Genomic DNA, 11,936 nt, shown 5'->3' on the forward strand with positions numbered 1-11,936 from the left:
TTTGCAGTTTTATAGCCCATTCAATTTTAGTATAAAAATGTACAAATTTTAAGTGGCTAAGAATTTGCGTTGGTTTTTAATATTTTTTTTTTGTTTTGCTGACAGCTCTACATATTTTCTTCCATATAAAAAAAAATCACTCATACATACCTTGTATGGAGAAAAATGGCTAGAGCCGGCAGCAAAAAAATTATTAAAAATCAACGCGATTTCGAATAAGCTATAAAACTGCATACCCGAAGTATTATTAAAAATCTGAGTAAAAAGTTTTCAATTTTAAAGAAAATTCATTAAATTTTTCTTAATATTGTATCTATATACATAGTTCGAAACTTTGATTTATATGGTTTTGTTTGTAGCAAGAATCATACATATATTTGTACAAAAACAACAACAAAAAAATATGGCTTGCAAAACATTGTGAATATTTAAATTGGAATTAGAATTGGATTTTTGCGGTTCGGCTAAGGAAAGCGGTTCATCAGTCCTTCGTAGTGCCGACGATGTATTCATAGAGTCTACTTAGAACTCAATCAAGTTGTCCGGAAAATTCTCCCAAACAGCCTACCCTCTTTTTTCTCAAACCTTTCGAGAGGGTTCTCGGCGCGGAGTGTTGTGTCTGAGGCACAACATGCATATCTCAAAGGACTATTTACTAAGACGTTCGTTAGAGGAGTTGATATCTACTCTGGCGGTCGTCCTTGACATAGAACGAACCTTTAACAATGTTCAGGTAGTAGCGCAAATTCCATATCAACGTGTGAACATTCAGCATTCCTTTATTTTCCAACCCAGCTTAGGATCCATTAAGACTCCCAGATACTACGCTCGGTTATATGTACCCTTAGATTTAGTAATTTAAAGCTAGAGACCTTATTTATGGCCGTACAGAGCATTCGCTCTGCCTTTTCTTGGTTCACTCTAAGACCATATTGCTCAGCCCATAGGCATGGCTTCTCAAGAGCTCCTTTCGTGATATGAGGCTGGGATAGGAGGGCACCCACAGATACAGTTGTTCATTGTGAGTGTCAAGAGGTGACACATTTCCCTAACCCCAGGTTCCTATTCAGAGAGAAATGAAGGTATTTCCATGACATTATTAAGACACGAATTTTTCTTATACAGAAAATGAAAAATTGTTCCATAAATGGGCAGTTCACTCTAATGATAAGCGATCTGGAAGTTTACATAATCCAGATTTCTTCTGGCTTAGAATTAACTATCATGGTTCTCACTTCAACAAATTTTTCATCCCAATACGGAGACGTTAAGTTCTCAAAACCTTTGGTTTCGTTTTTTCTCTAACAGAGCGTTCCCCAGATTTTTGTACTCTCGATACTTTCGTTCTCATTTTGTTGTCATTGGAAACATTGCCGAAAGTTTTGTTATCATTCTATTCTTCTTAGGAATGTTCCCGACAGTTTTGTTCGCATTTTGTTCTTTACGGAAAGGTTGCCGAACCAGTTGTTCTCTTTCACACAGCTGTCCCGTTCAGTTCTTTAATGGGAATGTAATGTCAAGAACATTTTGTTCTCATGCAGAACTAAAGCAAAACTGAAACGTGTTCTGGGTTCCTATTCATATTCGAAATTAGCCAGAAATTATGATCAAATGCCATAGGTCGGAAAAATTTTTTATTTCTGCAAATTTCATTGCTACCTGGAATGTATAGGCAATTATTAAGTGAGTTCAGAGTTCTTTTATAAGAATTCCTAGAAAAATTACAGCGACTTTTAAAAAGGTACATATGGTAAATTTTTAGTGCTTTTTACTCAAATCTTTCTATAAATTTTTAACCAACTTCCCGATGAGCTAGCGACTTGAAACTTTAAACTTAGCTCGGAAATATTTTAAAAACCTGGGTTTATGATCCGATAGGGTTCGCAGGAGTCGAAGTATTGCAAAACCTGTATTTACATATAGTCAAATTTGTTTCATATTTAGAGCATGTTTACTATATTACTTAAATGAGAAGAAAAGACTTCACAAAAAATTTAGCCGCTAGGTGGTGCGGTGGTCGGTTTTGTTTAGCCGCTCAAAAAAGCTTGTCTTTAAAAAATTGCTTTTAAATTATTTGTTGTTAATATCATTCTAATTTGTTGTTTCTCAACCTACTATGCAGTGCGATCAGGAGAAGCAGGGCATTGTGACATCACCAGAGAAAATGGATGAGTATGTGCGCGAGAACGGTTTCGCCGGTTGGTATGAGACATCAGCCAAGGAAAATATCAACATAGATGAAGCAGCAAGGGCTTTGGTGAATAAGGTAAACAGCGTTTATAGGACGGCTACCAGTTTATGAAGAAAACACTTTAAAAACAATTTTTTGTTTTTATCCTTTTCGCAGATTTTACTCAACGACAAGCTGATCAGCGCCGCCGATCTGGCAGACAGCGAGAAATTTAATTTGAACAGTTCCATGGAACAGACGACATCAGAAAGCAAAAGCAAATGTTCGTGCTGACCAGTTTTTACTGAGAAAATTCATTGAAAGCGTTGTTTCGACAATAAATTTCTCCATAAAGCTGGGATTTTTGAAAATTTAAAGGAATCGAGCGTTTTTTTTTTTTTTTTTTGATACGGCAAACTGGAAATTCTCGCTCGACACTATGCATTTTCCAAGCGTTTCATGGATCCTGCGCCAACAAAACAGGCATGCATTTTCCAAGGTCATTGCTGTTAGCCGAGGACGCATCGAAATTTTTAAAATATGTTACTAATTAAAAACAAAAAAAAAAGTTTAGATATTAATATTAATTCGTTGCATAATCATCACTCAGTTAGAGATGTAATTTAAATGAACACACTACATATTTTAAAATTCAATACACTTACATACATACATACATACCTACATACATAAATTTTACCTTTACATAGTGCTTAAGTACGAATAAGTGAATAAAAAATGTCGTTGTTAGATCCTTAGAAAAAAAAAAAAAAAAAAAAAAAAAACAAAGGGAAGAAAATTATTATAGTAACTAAATATATGTAATCACTTGTGTCATGGCAAGCAAACATTTAATATTAAACTCTTTGTAGCCGATTTACAGATTTTATACGCCCGCATATGCATTATAAAATGTTCGAACGCGTATGTATGTATTTATGTAGACGTACACGTATACTATTTCAGTGCCTTATCGCACGTAAATATGTACTATGTATTTTTAAATGCTTGTTATGTTAATCTTTTTTATCAAATAAAATGAGAAATGCGATTTTTATTGTAGAGTATGTACATAGCTGCAAGGTGTGTATAATTAATTGTGGGTTTTGTTGTATTCTTGTGAATACTTTCTTCTAAATACTTACTTAGATAAGCGTATAGAAGAGACCTTTCTTTGTTTGTTGCTTCTTATTTGCTCTGACATTTTTCTTCATTCGAATAAAACCCAGTAAAAATCCGTGATAACATTAGCATACAGCATACATGAAGTTGAAAGAGATTTATCCAATACTGCGTAGCAACAAAACAAATAGGCAAGCAAACTCGAATTCATTGGACTTACTTTGGTTGTATTTATTTGTATGCAACTGCAACACGAGCATACTATGTATTTGTATTCACAAAAATGGTTGCATTGGAATAAAGGAACAAAGTACAGTGAGACCTCGACATAACCAACCTAGATGAATCGAAAATCTCTGTATAACAAAATTGTTGTATATGGTGTGTATAGGTAAAACGAAGAAAATTTTAAGCATGAAAAGCTTCGTAATATATTGAAGGTTAAAGTCTCGTTAACAAAAGCTTCGAAGCGAATTCTGAATATATTGAGCTACGTAAAAAAAAAACGAAACAACTGCGCCTTAAAAGTATATTTGTGTTGTTATTCCCTACCAGATTTAAAGATCTTTATAAATGGATATTTTCAAACAAATTTTCGATTTATTAAGCATTCTTTATTTTTATGGGGGTTTATAGTTAGTATATTTTCGAAGTAAAAAAGTAGGTCGAGTATCGGCTTTCTAGTGGAAATTTAATTTATAATCTCATAAATTGAGTCTACATATCGCGCACTTGCTTCAAAAGTATACTAATTCAATACTTACCTTATCATATCAACTAAACTGAATAAAATTTTTCAAACAGGTGGCACCGCCCCTCAAAAATATTTTCGACAGTAAACTTTCCTAAACCGAAGCGCGACGACAGAGAGAAAATCTCTTTCGGTAACCGTGCTTCGTCGGATCCGAAGCGATGCGCGAGCTACTTAAGCCGCAGTTCACGCAGCATCCTCCGGTGGACAAAGCCAAACGTCGAGTGACCAGAAGAATGCACAAACTGCCAACACTTAGTGCGGCTTTTTCTTTCACCGTGGAAGATCTGGTAGCGATCGGGAAGGCGAAAGCCTCCCAAGCTATTGGACCCGGCGAAATATGCACGCTGATGCTGAAAAAATTGGGTCCTGCTGGAGTAGACTATATAACCAAGGTTCTCAATTTGTCCGTGGCCATTCTCATCGTTCCAGATATCTGGAAAACTTGGAGAGTGGTCACACGGCCCAAACCGGAAGAACCGACCAACAAAAGAGAGTCTTGTCATCCGATAACCCTCCATTCCCTGGTAACGAAGACACTTGAGGCCTTGCTTCTCTCGCATTATACGTACCACCTAACCTCACCGAGGAATCAGCATGGGTTCCGTTAAGTGCACGGCGGCTGCCGAGATAAGTCGATCTTCCACTCAGCCGTTGATATATACGTAAATATTTAGATGGTGAGCCTATTTTTCTTGAATTTGGCTTAACCCTAAAGTACTGTTGTTGGTCTGTCAGACCACGACAAAATTTTTAGATTCAAATTAATATTTCGTTCACGTTCCGTTAAATTCCATAGTACGATTAGCTTTTACGGAGTCAGAATGAGTCAGTGAGAGCAACATCAGCATTGACGTGTCGACTGTTTTTTAATGTCTCCTACGTATCAAATGACATCTGTAAGGGAATCGGGCAGGAATTTCGAGCATTACTAATATTTTTAATAATTGCAGTAACTTAAAAAAAAATGTTTTTTTTTAATATTATTTTCTTGTGTTTATAGCAATAAAAGGAATCAACGTTGGAAAACCAAGAAAAATGAATCATAATTTTTTTTTATTTTAACAAAAAAAAATAAACAAGTTGTAATCATCGTAAAACAATTTTAACTATACTCACGTATTTGTGTTCGTACGTCCCACTGTAATTTACAATAATTTTTATTTTTCGAGTTTGACTAATAAAGATTAAAAATAATAATAAATATTTGACTTTAATTTTTCGCTCAAAGGCAATTATTATTACTTGATTTTTATTTTTTCGATCACAAATAATGATTATTTTATGATTTTTATTTTTTCGCTCAAGCATAATAATTATTATTGAGTTTTATTTGTTTCACCTAAGAATAATGATCATTCAAAAATCTCAAAAGCTATACCAGCGTGATTTCCGCCGTATCCTTTTCAGAGGTAGCGACACCCTAATAAAGGAAATAAGTCCCAAAATTGTCAGGTCAAAACTTCAGTAAGTTGCCTCTGTATAGCCTTTTCAATTTTATAAATAATCATTATTTTTAAGTGGAAAAATAAAACTCAATAATAACACAGGTTTACAAAAAAAAAAAGTGTATGCATATTAAACCAAACCTTCATATTCCAAATGTTATTCGACATGCTGAATGCGAATCCGAGGTCCGTTAGCCTCCTTCACGTCAGGTTCGTGGTCATTTGAAGGTCAAGTAGGGAAAAATCCATTGAATAAACTTAAAATATGCATACCTTTTTTATGTAAACCTGTTTAATTATTATTTTGATTTAAATTATTTTGCTCAAAACGATTACCATTCCTGTTTTAAACAAATGAATCACTTTCTCGGTATAATTTTTCTTGCTCTTAACATGTGGTTCGCAGATCTTCGCAGATATTTCTAATAAAATTGAAATTAAATTAACTTAAAATAATTTTCACTAAAAAAGTTTTTGGTGAAAAGATCTACCTACATACATACATATATTTTTATTACTTAACAAAAAAGTTTGTGTGGTCTTTTCTAAGTACAGTAGCTAAGGGTTAAGCAGCAATATCAACAATTTTAGAATACAAACATAAATATAGTCACCTTAATTCACAAAGGCCCTAACCAACATTTTTTTTTTTATTTTACAGGAACAGCCAAAAACAATAACAATTACAAAAGGAGTATCAAAAACAGGTAGAGATTTTTAAAAAGCGTAAGTCCGCGGTTTTTGGTACTAACACTTCAAAATTTTCATTGAAGGTGTATTTTAATACATTTTACCAAAAGCTGGGAAAAGCGCAGTTTCGAAAAGTGTTGCTTAGGGCCTTTCTGAATTAAGGTAACGATATGTACCTATTGCGATAAAAAGACTGCAAGCAATATTTCATATTCATTCATTTAAATATTCATATGTATGTACATATATTAAAGTATGATATTGGCACCGGACTTCTGGGTAGTATTTCATATTACAATAATAATTTACGTACCTTTTTGATTCTTTAAAATTTCCGTATGTACGTGCATACTTATATAAGTATGTATCTTCGCATGTAAGGATGTAAGTATCTTCGCAGCAGCATAAGTGTATACACATACTATTTAACACAAAAAAATTAGATATGCCTCACCTTTTGAAATACTAGCAGGATTAACTTATTTGCAAATCATTTTTTCACAACAGATTTACTTATCTTTTATTTACATTGCTGATGCTTGATGCTCTGGGATTAACACAAAACACTTCACATACACACACTATGCACTTTGTACACAGAAATACATACATTAAATTTCTCTTAAAACCCCATTTTGCTCAATTTTATTAAAATTCTGCAGAAATTTTCACAAACTGAGAAAGAAGCTTCCGTTTGCAATTTCTATTTTCAACTGTCAAACTTTTGGCGGAAAAGGAAGCAATTTAGCGCGAAAAACAGAGGTCGTAGTGTTGCCACGTGCACATTCTTTTACCTACCAAAATTTCTACCAAAACCAACCAAAATTTCATCGAGTTTTTAATTTTATTCAATTTGGAGTTTATTAAAAATGTAGGTAACATAGCATTTAATAAAAATATGTACCAAATGTAAAAAAACCACCAGTTTTGGTAAGAAAAATGTAGTTCTGTCAACACTGTCCGATAGTGCATTTTGATCCCAAACAAATATTTGACAGCCACTGTAATCATACCAATGACAGGTCGTTTTGACATTTGATTTTTCATCCTCCACTTCGTCCATATTTCTTGAAGATTTCTTTCAACTTTTCGTTTCTGCAAAAAGCGCGAGCGAAAAACGCATTTCCACGAGACGCAGTGCTAATTAAATATTTTTATTTTTCAGCAAATTGTACATACAAACATATTTATTAAATAATATATTTGTGGTTGAGTTGTGTAGTTGCCGGAGTGTTTGGAGTTGGAGCCAGAAGACGGACGCCTGATTGGTTTGAATAGCACTATCTCGGCCATCGGCCATATACATTCTGTATTGCCTGCAGGCTTGCTTGACTTCTTCGCTGCTGCCTACCTAGCTTACCCGTGTTCCCGTATTCCCGTAGCTGTGTGTCTGTGGGTGCTTCGTTCGTCACTTCCATTCGCATTTTATCGCTTTCGGCCATTTATATTAGAGTTGACCGCTTTATTTGCTAACCAAATATAATAATCAGAAATTGTGCAAAACTCCGGACAATCTGCTGTAGGAAGTGTGCGCACATCGTATTAACAGGGCAATAAAACAAAATTTGCCAGCAACAATGGCCAATAACAATGCGCCAGGCCATTATAAAAGGAATGGCGTTGGTGGCAACATGAATGCTGGGAACGTTGATGGCGCCGGTACTGGGGTTGCAGTGAGCAACTTGAGCGACGTTTGCAATTTCCTGCAGCCAACTACCCTGAACACGGCGCTTAATTTGCCACCAGGCGCCTGCTCCTATGATCATCTTGTCGAGATGATACGAGGTCTTGATATGCAGGACGATGGTATTAGAATGAATCATAAGATGAAGGCTATTCGATCGGACTTTTGCGCGCTGGTACACGACGAAAACATGTTATGGTAAGTAGCAATTTAGGGACAATGTGGGCATAGGCGGCGTAGTACGTAAGCCGTAAGTGTCTGACATGATCGCGTATTAGCAAATATGTATGTACATATAAAAACATATGTTTGAACGAGTATTTGTATATGTACATAAATACATATGTACATATCTGCATTTGGCGAGCCGCCACAGCGAGCATTAGTATTATTTTTGTTTTCATTTTGAAGACCAACTTCCATTCTTTAGCTCGTGTGACTAATCCGATTTTATCGACGGAATGCTTTCAAGCTAAGCTTTAGCGAAGAACGTTCAAGCACGCTGTTTTGTCACAGTGTCTCAGCTTTAAAATGTGATGGTTTAAGTATAAGCAATAGTTGCACATTTGTGATCGACCATTGTTATAAATTCATTTAAGTCACTGAACCTAATTAGAAACCTGTTGTCAAGTAGTGGTTACTTAATGATGTACTATGTACAATATTTTAGTATGTTTTAAATATTATCTAAAATAAGTGTATACTGTATATGTATGATGTGTGTAAGCAACACCATACAATTTAAAAGTCCATTTCAGTTTTATGTCACCTGTCAGTGAACTTAATAAAAAATAACCAGATGTTCCGCTTGACCTTGCATAATATATACATATGTATGTGCGTCTATATTTGATGTACTGTGAGCTTTTAACGGTTAGCAGCTCAAACGGATATGTGTTGGTTACTACGGCCCGCAATTGAAGTTCAAGATACAAAATTATTTATTTAATTGCTTGTTTATGCATGCATATACCAATATACATACATGTACACACGTCTGAGACCACATGTCTACTGATTAGTATATTCTTCGTTATGAATGTTGTTTTTTCAATTGATTATGAGTAATTTTGCAGAAGAGCACGTCAGTGCGTTGACCTCACACAATTCAAAATTATAAACAAAATTTTGTTAAACGTTTACTTGGTTGATTAGAAGTCGTTACTTCTTTTATCTAAATAATAAATTTGTTGTTCCCGGGTTTACCTCTTGGTATAGGCGGTCGGCCTTAATTTAACCTTGCAAGCTTACAGACATATGTATATAAATATATCGTCGATGTTTTTGCAAAACCGCCCATCGACCAGTTGCAAAACCGCCTAAATCGCCGTTGAGGCAAAAATGAGATTTGGTAACCCTGAACTCCAGGCATCGAGATTTATGTATAAAAATTATTTAACCGTTATTAAACTAACAGCTTTGTAAAATAATAGCTAAAGAAAATACCGTCTATCAAGGCAATGCCTACAAAGCATAAACCGTTTTTTCGCTATCCTTTAAACTTTTGAGTGCCGTAAGATAGGCGGTTTTGCAAAAACATCGACGATATGTACATCTATTAAGTTTTTACAAATTATTTTATTTTGTTTAATATTTTATTTATAGTGAATGTATGGACTATATCAATGACAAAGCTCTCGGCGATGGTGATATGGCATTGAAATTTGCGATGCTCTTCTCTTCGCACAACTTTGACCAACTGGCAATGAAAGATATCAAAATACGTAGTGCCATGTTGAAGGTGCTCGAAGCAAACTATCTTAATGCCGATACCTACCGCATTCATGATAAAGAACGCCTCTACAATTCCATTACATTATTAGGCGAATATTATAATCGTGTCCGCCTGGCCGATCAATCGCCCATCACAATTTTAGGCGAATCTTTGCTAAGCCTACTTATTCGCGAAGTCAGCGCTTTAGAACCAATTGATGTGAAATTGGCCAAGTTGATACTCTCACAAATCACCCTTAATGGTGATATCATTCGTATAAAACATAAAAACGAATTGACGCAACTGCTTTATCACATAAGACGTAATTTGATTGAGCAGCCTGCGCTTAGTGCGACTGTTAAGGCATTGCTGCTAATGACACTTGATCTGTACTATAGTAACTTTACCAACTTGGGTGCACAGTTAGAACAGATGTACACTAAATATCTAGTGCAGGATGTTGAGGATGAAGGCAACAACAATGTTAATGCTTGTATGCAACCGCAATCGTTGCCAGTATTTATGCCAGGTGTAGAACAGCAAACGCAACAGCAATTGCAGATGCTGCAGAAACAACAAACCTTATCGCCATTGCAACCGCGGGTACAGCCACTGGTGAAAACAAATAGCTTTGTGCCGCAAGACCAAGATTACTGTGCGCCAAATGAGGCGACTGCCAACACTGTTTATGAAAATGGCGATAGTGAAAATGCCGCAAATGACTCTTACGATTCACAGCCATCGACAAAGAAATGGAGTGAACAAGTATGCGAAGACTCGCTATATGAAAGTGAATTTGGCAATGACTTTAACAGTTATGAACAAGACTTGAAAGATGGTAGTGGCGGTGTAGGAGTAGGTGTTGACTCTGGTATGCACGGTCGCTTGAGCAATGGGCGCGACAAGTTGAATGTTTCCGGCAATAGTCGCTACAATGATGAAGATTCTTTAAGCCGAAATGCAAGGCGTGCCCAAAAGCCTCGCAATTCACCACGCCCACTAAAACAGCAGCAACGCGATGGTAATGAGAGGGCTAGTGGGCATGTAGATCAGAAATCACCGCAGGGTGAAGAGGATGATCAGACAAAACCACTACCTCGCTGGCATGCACCGCGTTTCAATCGGGAAAGTGATCCCCAAAGCAACGATGGGCCTCAGCGTAATCAACAACGCCGTTACAGTGCTAGTTTTGACGATGATCATAGTGTGCGCAGCGACGGTGGCAGCATTCGACTGTATAGCATAAATGATCGTTTACGACACTCCCAAGAGAAGATGGAACGTAGTGGCAGTAATTTCAACTCTATTGCCAATTCGAACTGGGATCGACAGTCGCAGCATGCAGATGATCGCAGCGAGCGTTCGTATATAAGCAATTATGAACGTGGCAACAATTACCGTCGCGGCAATCGCCATTTTAATAATCGTCAGAACTGNCTTCCACGTCCAGGCAAATCACGACACTTCGATGACGCAGACGAGAGTGCTAACAATGCACCACCGTATCGCCGTAGTCAAAGTCCCTCAACGCATAGGCAAAATCAGCAGCGCACACGCAACTTTAACGCACGCTATAGTAGCCAGAGCAGTTTGGCTAGCGAAGCGTCAGGCACATTTGACCGACGTCAGCGTAACCGTAACTTTGGCCGGCAGTCGCAACAGCGGCAAGACCGCTGGGAAGATACGCACAATGTGCAAGCTCAGCCCGAGGACAATTCGTGGGATACGAAAAATGAGAATAGCGAACTGGTGCGTAATGCACGCCAAACTCCCAAGTATATGAACTATTTGTCTTCGAAGAAGTGAGATACAGCCTGTGCAGCTGAGTCAACTGACAATGATCAGCGGTAGCGTTTGGTGCGAATTCAACATTAACATAAACAACGTAGAAATAGCACACAAATGGGCACCAAACAAAAAGAACAACGACAAAAATAATGTGTCAACAAGTGAGCCAATTGAGTTACTTATCTACTTCATTTATATTATTGTAATGTCTGTTCTGACTTTGCTTATACTTCTATTTCTTAAGTTTGATTAATGTATGAAGCGTAGTTTGGTTTTTCTTACATTTTATATTTGCTTTTAAACAAACACGGTTTGTGTGAGAAAGAACAATCACCGATGAAGCAATTTGTTTAGAAGCAAATGCAGCAGTTTGTAGGGCATATTATGTGGCTTGTGCGGTTAAGTATTCTAATTTGCTATTTAAATTTGTATTATTTTCTACAACTTCATATGCGTATAATTCGATTTTAATAGAATTTATTAATTGGAAAGATAAAAGAATTACAAATTTTAAAAAATAAAACCAACAAAATGTTATTAACTCTAGTGTAAAAAAAAAAAAAAAAAAA

The 11,936-nt window shown here is 36.2% G+C and overlaps 2 protein-coding genes across 2 annotated transcripts; both read left to right on the forward strand.

Moving 5' to 3' along the window:
• The first annotated feature begins 2,092 nt into the window (after positions 1 to 2,092).
• LOC108379431 (ras-related protein Rab-32-like) lies at positions 2,093 to 3,267 on the forward strand. Its single transcript, XM_017635774.1, has 2 exons — positions 2,093 to 2,266; positions 2,348 to 3,267. The coding sequence occupies exons 1-2, from the start codon at positions 2,117 to 2,119 to the stop codon at positions 2,462 to 2,464; spliced, it is 267 nt and encodes an 88-aa protein (XP_017491263.1). The 5' UTR covers positions 2,093 to 2,116; the 3' UTR covers positions 2,465 to 3,267.
• Positions 3,268 to 7,109: 3,842 nt separating this feature from the next.
• Positions 7,110 to 11,889, forward strand: LOC108379432 (uncharacterized). Its single transcript, XM_017635775.1, has 2 exons — positions 7,110 to 8,063; positions 9,471 to 11,889. Exons 1-2 carry the CDS (start codon positions 7,759 to 7,761, stop codon positions 11,383 to 11,385), a joined length of 2,220 nt encoding a protein of 739 aa, XP_017491264.1. The 5' UTR covers positions 7,110 to 7,758; the 3' UTR covers positions 11,386 to 11,889.
• The last annotated feature ends 47 nt before the right edge of the window (positions 11,890 to 11,936 follow it).

The sequence above is a fragment of the Rhagoletis zephyria genome, unplaced genomic scaffold (assembly GCF_001687245.7).
Source record: "Rhagoletis zephyria isolate East Lansing unplaced genomic scaffold, Rhagoletis_zephyria_1.1 Rzeph_scaffold_16358, whole genome shotgun sequence".
Classification (NCBI taxonomy): domain Eukaryota; kingdom Metazoa; phylum Arthropoda; class Insecta; order Diptera; family Tephritidae; genus Rhagoletis; species Rhagoletis zephyria.